Below are 18,686 nucleotides of genomic sequence, written 5' to 3'. Positions count from 1 at the left end.
AGAATCTAACACTTCCCAGAACGCCCCCAAGGCCCAGTCCCACCCTTGCCTCCCCCTGAAAACTCCAAAGCTCTATCCACTTTCTCTACTTCCTGGGCTCCTAAGAGCAGCACCGCTGAGACCCCGCCCCTAGAGCATGCGTCCCTCCCACCACTGTCCAACCCCTACCAGCAGCCAATGAAGATAGAGCGTGCAAATGAGAAGACTTGAGACTCAGGGATTGGCTAGCGTTCCAAGGAGGAGGTGGTGCCCTGCCTTAAGTTGAGAGTGTGTACCTGTCCATCCTAGACCCACAGGATGTAAGTCTTCCAAGGCTTCTGAGCCTTTTTCAGGAACCTCGTATTTGCCTTGGACAGGCTAGCCTTTGAGAAACCTCTGCTGACCTCACACCCTCAGGCACCAGGACCTAGGCACTCCACAAACAGTGCAGTCAGCTCCCGTGCCAGCCGCAAATGGGGAGGTGAGACAGACAGTAAAGGCTGGCAGCTTTCTCATATCTCCCTGCAGACCCTACCCATGCCCCTGCTCCCCAGTGACTCGCTAGGAACCTTGTTGGCCAGGACTCTGTCCCCAGGCTCTGGTGAGGACACCTCAGTTTCCTAATCTGAAAAAAAGGGGGTGGGGGGGAGACACCCAGTCCCTGGACCCCTGCTCTGCCCCAGGCCTCTTGATTCCCACTAGTATCATGGGGCCATTCTAGAGTTGCCCGTTCCATACCTGTTCTTTTCAGAGCCTTTAGAGGTGGGACCCTGATCTTGCCTCTAGTCCTCTCTACCCCTCAATGTATTATATTGCAGAATTGGACCCATAGTTACAGTGGGGGGGGGGGTGGAGATCACTGGCTCCCTCAGCACCGTCAAGCCTCTAACCTGACAACCACAAGTATGGGTGTTTTGTTTTGTTTAACATGTAAGTGTAAAATAGTGGTGGGACAGCCGGGCGGGCGGTGGTGGCGCACACCTTTAATCCCAGCACTCGAGAGGCAGAGGCAGGTGGATCGCTGTGAGTTCGAGGCCAGCCTGGTCTACAAAGTGAGTCCAGGACAGCCAAGGCTACACAGAGAAACCCTGTCTGGAAAAACCAAGAAACAAAACAAAACAAAACAAACAAAAAAAACCCGTGGTGGGTCAGGGTCCACTGGAGAGCGGTGGAGAGTCCACCCCTAAGGGAGGAAGACTCAGGAGTGACCTCCTGACCTCAGTCCTGGCCCCCACACTCTGGGTCTCTGTCACCTGTTTTTATAAACTGTGCGAGGGTCAGAAGAAGCACACGCCTGTACTATCCCATCACAAGGCCTTCCAGGCCGCCACGCAGTGTCAGCCAAAGGGCCTGTCTCACTTGGGCAGCTCCACCCTCCCTCAAAAGAACAGGGTGTATATTGCTGGATAAAAGCTACCTGCACGGTTTCTAGATCAGCCTTGCTTGTCTTGGGAGGAAAAGGAAGGAAGGAGGAAAGGAACTAGGAGTCAGGTTAGTCTGAGAAGTCCTGAGGGATTAACCGAGCACTCTGATACAGAGCCGGGCACTGATGGTGTTGGTAAGGATGTGAAAGACCATTAACACAAGCCCTCATGTGTGAGAAGAGCACTAAGAGGATGGGGTTCACAGTGGGTGTGGGCTAAGTGCTCAGAGCACTGTGCTGTGCCTGGTGGGCCCAGCCCAGCCTGCTGAGTGGAAGGCTTGTCACACAGGAGCCATCCCCTGCCGAGCAGCCATCTGCCTCCATTCCTCTGACCCGTGTGCCACTCAGCGACGGCTCCATTAGTGAAACCTGCTCACATCGCTCAGCTCTTATCAGGCATCTAGAGAAAGGATCACGCCAGGCCTCAGCGCCCATCTCCACCGGTTTGTTTCCTTCTCTTTCGCTCCAGGCCCTAAGCCGTGGCCTCAGCCGCCCCTACCTGGCACACAGCCTCAACAGCCCCAGACCCCCATCCTAGCACAGGGCAGCCTCCCCCTCCCCCCAGTGCGATGACCATCCTCAGGGGCGGGGGCCCACAACTCCAGCCCCTGTGGCATCCTGGGCCCTCCCCCATGCAGCCCCTCCCCCAGAAGCGGGTTCCCGGAGTGAAACAATCTTGTGTAATCTATCAGTGGCTATCAGGCCCATCGAGGGGAGGGACGGGAGTGGCTGGGCCTAGAGATGGCGCCAACCTTTAGCGTTGATAAAGTTTCCGAGTTCAGCTGTGATGAATGTTGAGTAAGCGCAGGCCGCAGATAGGATGTGGACTTGGCAGGCCCGAGGCTCCGGCTGAAACCAATCTCTCTCTATCAGCCAGGCTGGGCTTTCTCAGGCCCCCGGCCCTCTTCCCTCCTCCTAGCTTCTTTTTCTCTCAGCCTGTGCCCTACCCAGGCCCCTGTCCCTGGGGACAGGTTGGGGACCAGCTTGCTGGTTGGATCTGTCCAGAGAGAGGAAACAGGCTCAGGCCAAGGGGAAGATCCTGAGGGAGCTCACAGAGATAGCTGTTGAAACCTCAGGGAGCAAGAGCCCAGTAGACACACCCCACCTTTGACAAGTCCTAGGCTTGGGGCATGGCGGTGCTGCTCACTGTACCCCAACTAAACCTCCGCTCCCTCCCAGGCCTTTAGCCCTTGGAGCTCAGCTGGAACTCTATTTGCCCCATCCCCAGCCTAGGTCTTCCAGTACATACTACCTGAGTGCCCCCCCCCCCGCCGGGGTGTTCTCACTTTAGCCACCTCCTCTGAGAAGCCCCAGTACCCCCACACCCCCTGTGGACTGAGCCACCCCTCCCGAGGTACAGAGGCCTACATCTCTGCTCTATCCCAGACTGAATGCCATCTCCTGTCTGCACAGTCAGCCCCCAGCCAGAGACGGACCCTGCCTGGAATGTCCTGATCCCTCCAGAGCCTCTCCACGCCCTCTTCACCAGGGCTCTGCAAAGTCAGGTGTGGGTCCCCAGACCTGGCAGCCCAGCTAGGTCCCCATAATGTATGTCCCTGAGTAGCGGTGCTAGCAACTACCATCAAGCCAGGTTGTGGCTAGGATGGCTGCTTTCTGCCTCAGTTTCTTCATCTGTTCATGAAATCTACATTCCTGCACGGTGCTGCTGGAAAGGCTCTGACAGACCCAAGTGAGCGGTTGAGGCCAATGTGCGTGTGTGCGCGGGGATCTGGGCTGAAGGAGGTTATCCAAAGGTTAACAGTACACCCAGGAGGGGGCAGGGGACACCCCCACAAAACAGAGGGAGACTGTGGTTCTAGGAAGAGACACAGGGCCAGGTGTGGTCAGAAGCAGAGGGGAGGAGGAGGAGGAGGGATTAGGGAGGGAAACAGAGGCCCCACAAGGGGAGCAGCAAGACCTTAGTTCTGGAAGCCTTGTGGACCTGTGTCTGAATCCTACTCAGTAACTCTAGGCAAATCCATCCCTGCTTCCTATCACCTTGACCCGGGATTGGGGAGGGCAGGAAAGAGGCCTTCCCTCTCGGTGCCTAGTTCCCATACTTAAAGCAGGGTAGCACCAAAGTGGAGAGCAAATAAGAGGCAAGACCATTGGAGTTAGAATGCTCAGAGATCCAGCAGCCCTTCCTCATGCCAAGGGCCGGGCCAGAGGTCTTGGCACTGCCTCAGGTCACTGTTAGCATGTGAAGCCTCTTGAAGCCCATGCCTGGGGCGCTCAGGTTCCCGGAGGCTTCCACAGGGCCACTCAACTCCACACCGGACCAGCCAGGGCAACTCAGGGCAGTGGAGCCTACCATGTTCTGCCCACTGCGTCATGTCCAACCCACATGAGGGTTGGAAACAAGAGTGGAACAAATTTCCCAGTGGGGGAGAGCGCCAGGCAGCACACACCCTGGGTAGGTTCACAGCTGTGTGAACCCTGGGCTGCCGGGGGTAGACAAGAGAAGGTGACTGATGGCAGACATTTTCAGTGACTCCTTTGAGAGTTTTTGGAACCAGTTTGATCCCAGGTCACCGGAGCGTGTCTCTTTTCACGAGACAGCGTCATGCAGAGCTCTGCGTTTTATCTAGACTACATGTCACCCACTCACACCCGGTTTTTGTTTTTGTTTTTGTTTTTGTTTTTCTTTTTTCAGTAAAGATCCATGCCTTTAAAAGCCAAGACATGGGGAAAGCCTGTATTTTACTGTATGTGAATCATACCTCAATAGGATCTTTCTAGTGTTTGGATGCTGAGGTCAGTCTGGGCCCCTGTGTACTGGAATGTGGGTCTTGATTCCCCTGCGTGGTGCCTCCGTCAGACTGCCTGCCCAGTGACTAAGGAAAGTGTGTATCACCTTCCAAGATGTCCTGAGCTCCTCCACGTCCATGCCAACTGAAGTAGGCCCTCCTGATGCTCACTGCCAGGCACGGAAGCAGTCAGTAGGTCAGCCACCCAAGACCAAAACAGAGTGGAAAGAATCAGGCAAGACATGGATGGTCATAGGACTCTGACTCCCCAGAGAGAGAAGTGAGCTCCCCACCCTAGGGTCTGTGGGCAAGAAACAAAGTGTACTGTTTAACCCCCATGCCACTCACGCAGTGAACAGCATTAATGTCCCAGTCACAGACTCCAAGATGGTAAACTCAGCCCCAGTTTGACTGTGATCACTGGGAACCCCAGAAGGCAGACATACTTTGCCTTCCTCAAGCAGCATATGTGCTCAGGTGAACAAGCAATGCTATCTGGCCAGCCCAGTTGTAGGCAGCGGCCCCTCCTGGCTCTCTGTGACGGTGTCCTTCCTGCCGCATCCCCATTTCAACCAGCACTGTTGAACTGTCTCTTCGGCACCTCCCCAGTGGCATCCCAAGTTGAGGTTGGCCTTGAGGTCAGGGTTGAGGCCAACACTGAGCTTCAAGTGGCCCTTTGCCCTTCTTGGGCACACTGAACACCTACTAAGCCTTGAGGGCCACAAGGGTCTCTGAACTTGTAGTGTGGAACTGTGATAAGCTGGTGTCCAGGAGGAGACAGACCACCTCACCGGGTGTGGGGACTCTGAAGGAGAAGAGTCCTCAGATAGGCTGAGGGCGGGCAGTGGGGAGCTCAGCAGCCAGTCAAGGACAGGTTTGGGCACTGGTGACAGACGCCCTATGTGGAAAGCATGTAAACTGGGCATATGCTGAGGGGTCTGGACCTTCCTTCACTGGTAGGACAGCTTTGGGCCGTGTCCAAGGAGTATGGCTGGAGGTGAGGGGGACTCAACTGTGAGAGCCCTACCCCACAGCGCTGTGTGTACATAATGTGGCCTGAGATGATCCTGAGGCAACAGGGCCTGAGCTTTCTCCAAGGTTCCTCAACACGCCCCTCTCGGTGCTTTTTGACTGGGGTATCAGCTATTAGAAATGAAAGGGAGGGGCTGGAGAGATGGCTCAGCGGCTGAGAGCACTGACTGCTCTTCCAAAGGACCCGGGTTCAATTCCCGGCGCCCACATGGCAGCTGACTACTGTCTATAACTCTAAGATCTGACACCCTCATACAGACATACATGCCGGCAAAACACCAATGCACATAAAATAAAAATAAATAATTTAAAAAAAAATAAAAGAACTGAAAGTGAAGCCAAGCCTGTCTGAGGAGCTTGGACTATGTCCTGGGCTACAGCTCTGGATGCTGTGTACCTCAGTCTCCGTGCCCTAGGATTGGCTAGATTAGAACGCCTATGTAGATGGGGCCTGGGTTCCATCTAGTCCTGCTGACCAGGACCTACTGTCAGAGTGACGAGTAGGCTAGCCAAGTAGTAAGGCTTCGGAACTTGGACCTGAGATACAGGCCCTTAGACTGTATGGTCATAATCCCCACTGGGCTGAGTCTTGTGATGCTAAGCACCCTAAATTCAGCCCCTCAGAGAGGGCAGGGCTATCTTGCCGCCTGTCTGTCCCCACCATGGCCCTAGCTGCCCGCTGCCCAGTGGTGGGAAAGTCTGTATCTGTTGCTATTTTCTCTCTGCTATCAGGGCCTTATCTGGCAGCTGGGTCCTGCTGGAGGCCAGGGTCTCCCTCCTGGCAGTGCCAAGCCATTCCAGTGAAGTGAGGAGGCTCTACCAACTAAGGTGGGGGGGGGGCTTCCTAGTCCTCCTGTTGGCACCCCCCACCCCAGCCCTGCAAGGGACAGCAGTTGTCACAATAGACCCAGCTGCGCTCCCAGCCACTATCCCATATGGCTGTGTGGACTCTGGCCTCCACAAGAGGCTGTCCTCATTTTCTGTGAGGAAATGGTCCTGCCTTGCTTGTCCCTGGCCCCGTGCTGCTTTTTCCCTGCTCCTCTCCCACCCCCCACCAGCCCCCAACCACATGGAGCCTCCTCTCTGGTCAGTCCTTGCCACCTCCTCCAGGAAGCCTCCTCTCACGGCACCTCTCTTCTCCCTGTTGGCCGTACACATTGGCACCTCACTTTCCTTTGGGGAAAAGAAGTTCAGAAGCTTTGTCTCCGGCTCCTGGTCCTGAGTCTGGCACAAGGGCATGGGAAAGGTTTGGGGAGGGGATCAGTAAGTGTGAAAGTGGATGAGATAGCTGTGTCGGGATGAGCTGCCTGTTCTCTGAGATCTGTTGGCCCAGGATGGGCAGGCAGCTGTTGAGATCGTCTTTGTCACATCTGTAAGAAGGGAGGAAAGAATCTCAGGGTGACCCTAAGGAAGGACCCCATGCCAGGCAGGCTCCAGTGGGCTCTGGTGACTCCAGCTGGGGTTGGAAAGGTGGGGTGGGTGCTGCTGTGACTCTTACAGGGGTTCCCATTCCCACGTGGTAGTCTGCAGGGGGCTCACCCATGACCAGCGTCCTACCTGGACCAAGGACACCCCTCCATGTTGCCTGGGGGACACAGACTGTGTGAGGGGTTCAGTCCTTCTCCCAGGACCTGCAGTGACTTCTATATGGTGGTCACAAAATGGCCAGCCCTCCCCACCCCCCACTTCAGTGCTGCTCAGCAAAGCCGGGAGAGGACTGCACTCGTCCTCCTCACATGGACGGGGGACTTGGAAGGCAGTGGGCATCAGCCTGCCACACAGAGCCTGTCTCCATAATTCAGTTTTAAAGCATGAAAAAGGGAGTTGATGAAATTCCGCTATCAGCTCCGAGCCAATATGCAAAATATCTCACCCCCAATCAAATAGCTATTATGTTTTCATTCCCAAGCGGCGTCCGGCTTAATGAGCAGGAGACGGATGGGCGCTTGGGCGTCTGCTCCTTGTGATAACCAAGGGGCTCGGGGCACGATGGGGGCTGCTCCCGGTGCTGCCCTGGCTGTGGGTGACCACCATGGTGGCCTGTGGATGCCACTGAGAAGCGCAGTCTCGTACTCAGACCTCTCCAACCTGGACAGTAGCCAGGCGACAGGACCAGCTTCAGCCTGGGTGTGCTGAGGAGGCATCCTTGGCTGGTCAGGTCTGGATGTGGTCCAAGTTCCTTCCTCTCCTTGTGGCATCCACCTGTCTTTTCCTTGAGGGTCATGGGTGTCCTGTTCTGCCTTAGTTGCATGGGCCTCAGTTTAACCCATCTATGAAGTGGGTGTGACCCAGACTTCCCTCTGAAGAGGGGACCGATTGGCTGCTTATGACTTTAGATAGGACTGGCCTCAGGTTCGCCACTCCACACCCTCACTTTTCTTTGCCCGCGCTCCCAGGCACCCAGTCTGGCTCACATTACGTAATCTGTATTACCTTTACATACCGAGATCTAACCCATCATGAACCCTCTGTGCCTTACTTTCCCCATCTGAGTCAGGGCCAGAAGATGACCTCTCGAGGCTATGTCAGTGGGAGGGGCTAAGGAAGGACATTTGTGAAATTCTGAGCCAAGGCCCCTTCTTGCACAGTTTGTGTTTAATAACCACTTTCCCCGTCTCCTGGCCCAGTAACCAGGGACAGCTAGTGTTTGCAGAGCACTGTCCCCCAGCATGCTAAGCTGCGCTCTGATAGTGCTGGCAAGCTGTCCTGGGACACTGCAGCTGTGGTCATTTCCATTTGTAGCTGAGGAGACAGTGTACAGAGAGGTAGAATAGTTTGCCCAAGGTCACAGAGCAAGGACGGTTTTTATCTGTCATTCTGTCTAGTTGGGGACAGTGAGGTTCCCCCAAAGGGACCCTAAGCATAGGACATCCTGGGGAGGGATGGTGTCCAGCCATGGTTCGAGGTTACCCCTGTCCTAAAATGCCACATTCCCCCTTTCCTGCGCTCCATAGCCTTCACTGGTCTAGGTGTACCAGAGGGCCCACTGCCAGCTTAGGCTCCATCAGAGCCAACCGAGGGCTCAGAAAGCCATAGCCGCCTCAGGCAGGAGTGTCACAGCGCATCTGAGGGCTCATTCTGTTTGCCAGTAGTGGTTGTCTCTTGCATTATCAGAGCCATTTTAATTGTTCTGGAACTGAATTAACAACATCAGAGCGAGCCGCCTTGCAGCCAGGCTTCTTTCTCCACGCTCATCCGCAAGGCTTTGTGAGGAGTGCTCGCCTTTGTTCTTGTAAATGGAGGAACATCCCAGCTCCAGGCGCCTGGGTGTGGGAGATCCACCTGGGTGGGCACCAGGTCGGGCTCTGCGATGTTACTGGAGACGGAGGCTTCAGCTCGTGCCCTTCGTTGGCCCGTCTCAGTCCCAGAGCTCCTGAGAACATTTGCCGAGACAGGCAACTGAGACTGCAGGTGCCTTCCTGCCCCTGGGGAGGCATGGAGCCCTACAGAGGGAAGTGCATGGGCCTAGGCAGGACAGTGTCCAGCATTCTGAACAGTGGCTCAGCTTGGGGTGGGCCTCTGCCACAGCACTGTTTTCCAGCTCTGGTACAAGGTTCTAAGAGCCAAAGCATGTGTGCACCCTGCCCTGAGTCTGCCACTGTGAGCCTTCGCCCTGTTTCTGAAAGGCCTGAGGCCTGCATGTCACCCTCCTTTTTTAGCAATACGGCTGGGACAGATTCTGGGAGGCTGGGTCTAGAACTAGCACCCACAGATCTGCAGCTAGGAAACCCCATCCTGAGACTTGTGATGGCACGTCAGTGCCCCAGGTTAAACATGGACTCCCTCCTTTGCAGACCTCAGAGGGAACCGTGGCGGGACTCTGCCTGACTGTTAGCTTTCACTCCTGCCCACTACACACCGTTGCAGGTCATCACATTTCTTCGTCTCACCCCCTGCACTTGTCCTTGTTCCTGGTTTAGGAACAAGGTTCCTGGTTCCTGGTTCTTTTTATTTTCCTGCCCCCCAGGAGCCACAGGCAGTGTCCAGTGAGACCTCCCTGCACCCTAGAATGGTGTGTGGCCATCTGAGGCCAGGGTGAGCAGGATGGTATTGACCGCGGTAGTGTGTCTGGCATATAGCTACCGTGGTCCTTCAGACACAGAAATCTGCCCCACCCCCACCCCACTCCATCTGAAAGACTGCTCTGGCCACCTGGTCCCAGCCTGGCCTCTGCTCCATCCTCATGGGCCCCCATACCATTGACGTGACGATCACCATGGACCCCACAGTGCTTCCGTATTGGGTGCAAGCTGACACATATTGACAGCGATGGCCCTATCACAAGCCTGCGGGTCTCCCACAGAACCCCCATTCCTCCTGAGAAGGCGCATCCCGAGCCACAATTCTGGGGTAAGGCAGGTTACATTAGCTGTAAAAGGCTGGGAACCCCTAAGCATCGAAGGGGTGCGTCCTAGTCCACCCCATGCCCCCTGCCTGAAGATACCGGCCTGTGTCCAGAAATGGCTGTCAAGTGGCAAAGACTGTTGCTCAGTTGCTAGAGCACTTGTCCAGCACACACAAAGCCCTGGCTGGATGCACCCGGTGTGGCGGTGCATGCCTATAATTGCAACCGCACTCAGGAGGTAGAGGGAGGAGCCTCTACTACATAGCCCAGTGGTTCCCACCCTTCCTAATGCTGCAACCCTTTAATGCAGTTCCTTGTGTTATGGTGACACACACACACCCCCGCCATAAAATTATTTTCATTCTATTTCATAACTATAATTTTGCTACTGTTATGAGTTGATGTTCTGCCTTCTGATGGTCTTAGGGGACCCCTGTGAAAAGGTCATTCAACACCCCCCCCACACACACACACAAAACCAAAGGGATTGTGACCCACAGGCTGAGAACCACTGACACAGTAAGTTCAAGGCCAGCCTGGAATGCACGAACCCCTGTCTGAAAGACAAAATCAAAACCCAAAGATGGAAAAAAAAAAAACCCCAAAGATGGCCTTTGCATGCCTTCTGCCGCCTCCTCCGCCCTGGGGCAGACACCTTACCCTCAGGTGTCCTCAGGCACTCAGACACATGCCTTTTGGTTTATTTTCTCTAGTGCCCTGAGGCCTCGCTGCTGTGAGACTCAGGCCCCTCCCATGCCAGTGGGTGTGGCCAAGACTCAGGCTCTTCCCCTCCCCAGGGGCCACAAAATGACAGGACAGGTGTCCCCTGGAAAGTGTGGCTGAAAGAGCATGAACTAGATCCACCCCCCCCACCCTCCCCCACCCCCCCCCCGGCTATGTGAGGGTTTCAGCCAGGCCTCAGTTCTCTGTTCCCGTCAGCATCCTGATTCCTGGAATGACCTCATCGATTGCATCACTCCTAACCAGTGCTTGGGAACTCTGGGATTCTACACAGAACCTCGAGGGCGCTTATGCCAACCTGCCATCTCCCAGTGCAAGGTGGATGCCCAGCCCACACTGTGAAGGGTACCTGCCATCATGACCCCGTCCATGAATCGTGCATCCGCCATGTTTGTTTCCGTCATGTCTTTGCCCAGTGTAGTGAGCACAAGAACTCTCCCTTGGGGAACTCTGGACCAGACCCCAGTGTGGGGTGGCTTGACGGATGGGACTTGAGAGTTTTTCCTGCAGGAAGCCAGAAGCAGACACAGACATGTCTGCTGTGTGGCCCTGTGAGTCTATGTGTGAGGCTGTGAGGCAGGTAGGCCACCTGAGCCCAGAGGACCCTGTGTTGATTTCTGTCGATGGTGTGTGGTTGGGAAGGGCTGAGACTTTTGTCATGGCAAGAAGGTTGTCCAATACCTGGGGAGGGACAGACAGCACAAAGGGCCCCAATAGAACATGTATCAAGTGACCCCAGAGCTTAGGGATCATTGTGGGGTGGGAATAAACACAGGGTGAAGCTCACATGCTCAGTGCCAGGGGACTCAGAAGGTGTCATAGCCTTTGTCTCAGTAGGTGGCTGGCCCTGCCCTTGTCCCCGCTACCCCCTCTACCCAGCCACCAAGGCTGAGCATGTGTGGCATGTTGTGGCCTTATCCAGAAGCACCTCGTGATTTCCTGGGGCTCATGTCCACAGGTTCCCTCAGAGACATGGAGGCTGGAGAGGAAGCCCAGGCCATGGACCAAGTCCCCATGGAGCAGGAAGCTGCAGCCCCAGAGCCTCCAGCCATAGAGGAGCCTCCGAGTCCACCTAGAGTAGGTGAGTATGCAGATCAACATCCTGCCTAGAGCGCATGGGAGGACAGAAGGCCTCAGCAGGCAGCCAGTGCCTGGTGCCCTCCAGCTGGGGGGGCTGGGGGGCTAGGGAGGAGGTGGAGTGTGCTGGAAGAGTTTGAGGTCCAGCCTCAGGCCCACAGCCCAACAAGGATCTGACCTCGGTCTGGGTTTAGCCTCACCCCACTGTCACATCACCCCATTTTTTTTTCATCCACATGACCTCCTCAGACTCTACTGGACCTCCTGGTTGAAGTTTTCCAGGTCAGTGCATTTCTGAAGAGCTAAGGACAGGCCACAGAAGGAGACCCCCCCTTACTACCCAAACTCTAGGAGGCCAGGTGCAGGATGTAGGGCAGTGAGACTTCAGATGCCCCCCTGAGGTCCTGGGATGAGGGACACAAAGAGGCCAGCACCATGCCTGTGTTTTAACAGCCACTGAGTTCAAGAGGGATGGCTGTGTGCTCTGGGGTACCCAAGGGATACCTGCATCCTGACCCAGGTATCCTGGGCGCTATCTGCCTGTGAGTCTGCAGCTTTGAGCTTCAGGAGCACTCTGCTCTGTACCCATGAGCCTTTGCGCCACCTGCAGCCATTCCATATCTGCTGGTCTTTGTGGAGTCTGAATTAGTCCCCACTGGCCTCTTCCCACCCCTATCCCAGTGCTGGGAATTAAACCCACGACCTCAGGCAGGGCTAGGCAAGCACTGTACCATCGAGCCACACCCCAGCTTTGCTCGACAGCCTCTGATTGGACAGTGTAGCTATTGGGCCACTTGGGAGGATGGTCAGCTGGTGTGACATGGTCAGGAGTGAAGGAGAGGCAGGTGGAAACCTTAAGCAGAGATCTGCAAGGAGCCGCCTGTGCTGTACGCGAAGTGGGGCTGGTATTCTGGTGCCAGCAAGTGTATAGGGAGGCGGAGAGGCACGGCGGATGGCAGAGGATGGACAACAGAGAGAGGGTAGATGGGGACGGCAAAGAGGACAGCAGGCCTGGGCAAATAGCTCAGTCAGCAACATGCTTGCCACACAGGCCTCAGGCCCTGATTTGAGCCTTGGCATCTCTGTAAAATCCAGGCATGTGCTGCCTCTTATGATCCCAACCCTGGGAAGATGGGCACAGTGTGTCCCTGGCCAGCCTGGCCTGATTGGTGTGTCCTAGGCCAGTGACAGACAGTGTCTCAAAAAACAAGGTAGCAAACATCTAAGGCAGGACCTCCAAGGTTGTTCTCCACCACCACACATGATGAGGTGTGCACGCGCGCACACACACACACACACACACACACACACACACACACACACACCCCACACAGTATGCAGGAGAAGGAGGAAGAGGATTATGATGGCAGGACAACACAGATGACAGGGAGGGGATGACAGGGAGGACAGAGGGGGACATCAGAGAGACCTTCAGGAGTCTGAATGGGGAACAGATCTTCCAGGCAGTCCTTCATCCCTGAGGGCTCCTCGCTGTGCACCCTGCCCGTGTATCCGGGTCCCCGATTGAACAAATTCTGGCCGGGGTCCTCCTCCTTCCCTTTCCATTCCAAGCCCAGCACCCAGCCTGAGATTCTGGCCTTTCCATGGCAACCGTTCTAGGGGTCAAGCTCTGAGTCCCATCACGCTCAGCTCCCCAAGGACACTGCCCCAGGAGTGAGGTGGCAGGTGCCAGGCCAGGCTCCAGTCAGGACCGTATTCAGTGCTTACTGTTTTCTCTGCTTTCCCTGGCATACAGTACTGAGAGGTGAAGCTGTGGCTGGGCCTAGACCACCTCTCCGCCTCAGTTGTTTCTACTGGGTGGCCTCCGGGAGAGCAGGTGCCATTCTCAGAGGCTGCCACCTTATCGCCCTCGCCATCAGTGCTACCATCAGGAGCTGCACTAATGCGAGCCCGTGGCCGAGCTGCCAAAGGGCAAGTGACTGGCGGCTGCTGGACTTTGACCCATGGCTTCCCGGGGAGCTGGCCTTTATCTGATTGGGGACCTGGGCCTGCTGAGGGGGTAGGCGGGTGGGGCCCGGGAAGGATCTGGGACAAACAGCCAGGCCTGCACCTGGCACCGGCGGCCGTGATAACACGGTGATGGGCGCGATAACGGCTCAAGAGCGTATCTGACGTTCAGGCGGGTCCAGCGCGGCTCCTCTCGGTGGCTGGAGCTCAGATGCCAGCCACTTTGATTTATAGCCAAAAATAATAGGACTTTTATACCATGGGATTGATTTATTTGATGTTAATCACAGCCCTTATCGCGGTATTAATAATCTGCTGGTCCCATGACGTCACCCAGGGGGCTTTACAGGAGCTCATCGATCGGGGGCCACACTGGTTATCTGGCCCTGCCAGGAAGGCAAACATGCCCTTTGGGCTAGAATTGGGTGCGGGGCTGGTGGAGGGGCCCAGCTGTTGCAGAGACCAGTGAGCCAGAAGCCACAGGCCTAGGTGCACTGGGTGGGCACTGGGCTATGACAGGCAGCAGCTAAGAACCATTGTTACTGCTATATCAGCAGGGGCTGAGGGCTTTACAAGGCTAAGAGGCAACCTGGAGTGTTAGATAGGGCAGGAGGGCAGGTGACTGGGTGCCCCTTGGCCTCAGTTTCCCTCCTTGTCACAAGCTAGCCCAGCAAGGATGTGACAGTGTTTTCCTCTCTACAGATGTGAGTCCACCGACAGTGCCAGCACCCCTTGAGTCCCCTGAAGATCCTGAGGATATGGAGGGGCAGGAGTTGGAGATGAGGCCCCAGGATGAAGAGAAGGAGGAAAAAGAAGAAGAGGCAGCCCTGGCTAATCCCTGGAGTGGGCCAGGTAACCAGGCTGACTAGCCCAGTCCAGCAGTGCTGTGACCCCAGGGCAGTCTTGTTACAGCCTTCTGGGGCAGCTGGGGACTAGGCTATTCCGGGATCTTGGGTCCTTGGAGACCACTGGCGCACAGGTCTGTGTAGTTGGCCCAAGCAATGTGATCTGAGTTGGTTTCTAGCATGCTCATGCCCAGAGCCTGTAGTGTAGACAGAAGCATTTAGAGGGGTCTGGTATGGCTGGCAGTGAGGACTGAGAGATGACAGCAGGAACAGGCGCCCGGAGGGGGCGTCTAGAGGATGTGTCTGGAGCTGCTGGTCTGAGGCAGATGCTTGGGACTATGTCCCAAGCTGACTAGTGTCCAGATGGGCTGAGGTCTGTCTGAGCTGGAGACCTGCTCTTCCTGGGGGCTGCAGCTCATATGAGGTTCCTGGTTACCGTCTGCCCCACAAGCCAGCCAGGCCTTGGCACATCTTCAGGCAGTGTGTGCTGCTGGTCACAGACTTCACAGGTCCCAGCATATGGCAGTCATGGTACCCTTGGCTTCTGATAAGCAGATGCCAGGAGCACAGGGGGAGCGGGGGGTGGGGGGGGCAGAGGTTTCCAGGGATCTTACTGAGGGCTGAGAGCCACTGTGCAGAGCAAGTAGGAGAGGTGGGATAAGTGGTCCTCAGTGAAGGAGGAGGTGATGGATGCTGAGCACGTGGGTGGGCGGCAGATGTGCTCACAGTTACTGAGTATCAATACGTCGGTATTGATCACAACCAGACTCCTGCAGATAGAAGACACGTCAAGGGTCTTGTCTTGCTGAGGGATCAGAGAAGGCTTTTGCCAGGGCAGAGACTCTGTCCCCTCTTCTGGGGAACTTGGGAACCAAATTGGAAAGGGTTAGAAATGGACTCTTAACGGAGCAGATGGACATTTCGGTGGGGTCCTGAGGCATTAGAGGAGTGCAGGGGTCGATTGGTGATGTCTGCTACCAATGCAAAAGGAAATGAGTGGCAGGTACGGCTAGGGGGGTGCACACTGGAGTAACAGCCTGAGGCCAGAGAAAGAGGGGTGACCTAGATGGCCCCAGAAATGGGACCTGCACCCCGTGTGGAAATTGAGTCCATTCATAGTATGCCGCATGGCTGGTTGTCCCAGCGCAGTCACTTCTGCCACCCCTTAGAACGTCATCTGCTCAGCACACCTCACAGGGCTCAAGGTGACCTCGCAGAAGTATATGGCAAGGATGCCCACTGCTTCTGGAGTGCCTGGTGGGAGTTGGGCACTGAACTAGGGTCCCATCTCAGTAGAGACCAGTGTCCCCAAGATCTTAGTACCATGGTGAGAGTAATCGCGCTAGATCACGTGAGCACCAGAGCCTCTTCCACTTACAGGCCACTGCCCAAAGCCACGGAGCTGGGAAGAGCCTTGTGTTCTCAGACTACCCAGCTTCTATCCCCTGTGCTGACTCAGTTTCTCCATCTAGAAGAGGGTCTGTGAGGACTAACTGCTCACCAGGAGCCCATGTGGGTCTCAGATCCATGTCCACAAGTATGAAGTGGACACTACCTGCTGGGCATGGCAGGATCCTGTGTGTCTATGCACCTCAGTGGCTACTAAGCACACTGAAGGCATGGATGGTCCTCACATCACCCTCATAGGGCCAGCACAGTGTTACACCCACTTCAACATAGGGCAAGGAAAGGCAGGCCACATCACTGACTAGGGACTGTATCTCACAACAGAGGTCCAGATATGAGGTCATCTACAACAGTGTGGATTACCCACTGGCCTTATCCACTCCTTTTCTTAGATGGAGAAGCTTACAGCCTGCCCTGCCCCCCATGAAGGCCATACCCCATGGGCTGTGGTTTGGGGTCAGGGTGCACCCCGACTTCCCAAGTTATTTGCATCCTCAGGGGCCAGGCACTGCCCTATCAGCTCCCACAGATAGGAATTTCTGTGCAGTGGGCAGCGATGGGGTTGATAAGTGGCCGCTGGCCAACCGCCGTGGTAGCCATTGCCTATCAGCTCCCGCACAGGCTGTGCTTATCACCCAGTGGGGAAGCTGCTGGAGAGGCGCAGGGGGCTCTTATCTCCAGGGCCGCCCAAGCCTGTGATGGGGTTGCAGGGTTAAGGCCTGAAGGCAGTGCCCAGTCTGATGACAGACCAAGTGGCCACTTTTGCCTTGTTGGTTGCCTGTGACTCTTCCTGACCTCTGGTCTGTAGCCCCACCCCCACCCCTCCAGCAGGTCCCAGCAGTCACCCTACCTGTCCCAGGGACACTGCCTGAGAAGTGTCTTCTACTGTCCCTCTCTGGAGAGAAGGTATAGAGCTAGCTTTGACTCTGGGTCTTCCTCTGGCTTTGTCTGGCTCAGGAAGTCCCTGAGCCTTTCCCTATCTGCTGTGCCTGAGGTGAGCACTGGACCATGACAGAGGCGAGAGTTCAGGGCTGGGGGCACTCAGCACACTCCTCTCTAGATGAGTCCGGACTTAAACAGGCCCTAGAAAGTGGCTGTCACGGAGCCTGACCTTACTGCTTCTTCATAACAGCTGTGCATGCATGAGACAGCTCATCTCCTAATGGCCCAGGCCTAGAGCAGATGAAGAAAAGCCCTTCAGGAAGGCTTGGTGATTAAAGTGTTTGCCTCGAACATGCGCACGAGGGCCGCTGCTTCCTGTAAATGCCAGTGGACTAGCAGCCCGCCTGGAGTTTCAGACGGAGACAGAGGATCCCCAGGGCAAGGTAGCTGGTAGTCCTGGCCATAATTAATGACCTCTGCTTGAGAGACCCTGCCTAGGTGAATAAGGTGGAAGAGGGAGCAAGGATGACTCCCAGAATCACCCTTGGGCATGCACACATACATGCACACATACACACACACATGCATGCACACACACGTACACACACGCACATGCACACACAAATAGAAAAAGAACCCCAAGAAACCCCAACTTGCCCCCCCAAGTTCCCATGCTGGGCATCCCAGTGACTGCTACAGACCCAAGTAGAGTGCAGCCCCAAGGCCCGTAAATCACCGTCACTGTCATGGTCTCCTGTAGTCTCCTGCCTCTGTCACTGCTCTAGCTTCCCCCTGCCCCGACATGGTACTCGGTGACTGTAGCGTTCCGAAGTCTAAGTAGTGCACAATGGCGTTTCGTCGTGAGTTCTGTCTTGCCAGATACTGGCCACTCTGTTCTTCAGTGCTGCTGCTGTGAGGGGCAGGAGCCCAGCTTTGCTGAGTGGCTGTGGGTGGACCAATGACCTCTGGACCTCGGTTTCATATTCTTTAAAATAGGGATGAGCAGAGTTGCTGTGGCCCTCCAACTTGTCACCTACTGGGCAGCTGGCTTCCCTCACACAGGGGTGCAAGCAAGTTCAGAAACCGCTCCAGCAGCTGACTTTGCGCAACACAATGGGCGATGTCCTGTTGCAGCTCTGATGGCCACGCACTGCCCAGAGTCCCGCTTTGCAGTGACCCCACAGTGTGGTCTCAGCCCTGTTTTCTGAGCAGTGAGGATGGGTAGCCCCATGTAGATTATAAAACCCAAGGACAGTGCCAGGACAGTACATCTAGAGCACACATGACAAAAGCCCACAGTGCTCAGCAGGATGAGAGAGACCTGGGTAGGCCTTTGTCTAAGGCATGCTGTGTCTCCATGTCTGAGGGTTTGGAGATGCCAGAGGGGGGATGCCTACAAGAAAGGAACAGCCATGCAAAGGCCCAGAGGACTTGGAGTTTAGCAATGTATGAGCCAAGAGAGAGTAGAGTCGGAAGGGGGCTGCAGCCCTGTGGGTTTGGGTCTCAGCCCCACAGGTGAGGGGAAGATAGGAGGGATTGGAGCAGGAGGGGTTATGTACCCCTGAGGCACAGCAGGGACACACCCGGGCCTGATGGGCTGCAGACCGTTCAGGTTGGTTGTGTACAAGGCTCAGGGATGCCCTTGCTGAGCCCCATGCCTGGCTTCCCGGGGCTCTTGGCTGAATTCTTGCTCGGAAAATTAGAGAGAGAGGGAGTCTAAAATGACCTTGTGTGCAAGAGTGATGGGAGTTTCAAACCCAGCCATTGCAGATGGCTCAGAAATAGGATCTGAAACCTTGCATGGCTGCCTTGCCATGGGATGTGGGGACCTGTCCCTGTGCTCCGTGCCACCCGATGTCATCCTCCTTCTATCACCTTCCCTTAAAGTCAGGAGGACATGACTTACAAACACACCCGCCCTGTCAGGCCCTCTGGACCTCCGGCCCCCCTGGCATGGTCTTGAGCAAGTGGCTGAAAGGAGCAGACAGGCCAGGCCCTGAGGCTCCTGTCTGTCAGGTATCACAGTGTGGGGCCCTCTTCCTGGGGATCCCTCCAGGGTGGGCCTCAGCAAAGGAATTGGCAGGCCACTCAGTTCCTTCCAAAAGACTCCATAGAAAACTGGGGGATCTGGCATACAGAGGGACCATGGCCTTCCCAGGTCCCCCAAAGGTTGCATGCATGGCATCAGTACACCAGCTGTGTGACGTGTACCTGTGCCAACAGAATGGCACTCCATCTGT

General features: G+C 55.7%; 1 protein-coding gene across 3 annotated transcripts in view; it reads left to right on the top strand.

Annotated features, from left to right (window-relative positions):
• The window catches only part of ZFPM1 (zinc finger protein, FOG family member 1), a 57,525-nt gene that overhangs the window by 12,056 nt on the left and 26,783 nt on the right, over positions 1–18,686 (top strand). For all 3 annotated transcript variants that reach the window (XM_084756901.1, XM_084756899.1, XM_084756900.1), the window contains exons 2-3: positions 11,226–11,348; positions 14,015–14,164. In XM_084756901.1, coding sequence (XP_084613027.1) covers positions 11,240–11,348; positions 14,015–14,164 — 259 coding nt within the window. In that variant the 5' untranslated portion in view covers positions 11,226–11,239. The remainder of the gene's footprint in view (positions 1–11,225; positions 11,349–14,014; positions 14,165–18,686) is intronic.

Source organism: Acomys minous (genome assembly GCF_964271855.1).
Source record: "Acomys minous genome assembly, chromosome: 14".
NCBI classification, from domain to species: Eukaryota; Metazoa; Chordata; class Mammalia; order Rodentia; family Muridae; genus Acomys; species Acomys minous.
The sequence above is the reverse complement of the archived record's forward strand: the minus strand, read 5'-3'. Positions and strand labels throughout refer to the sequence as shown.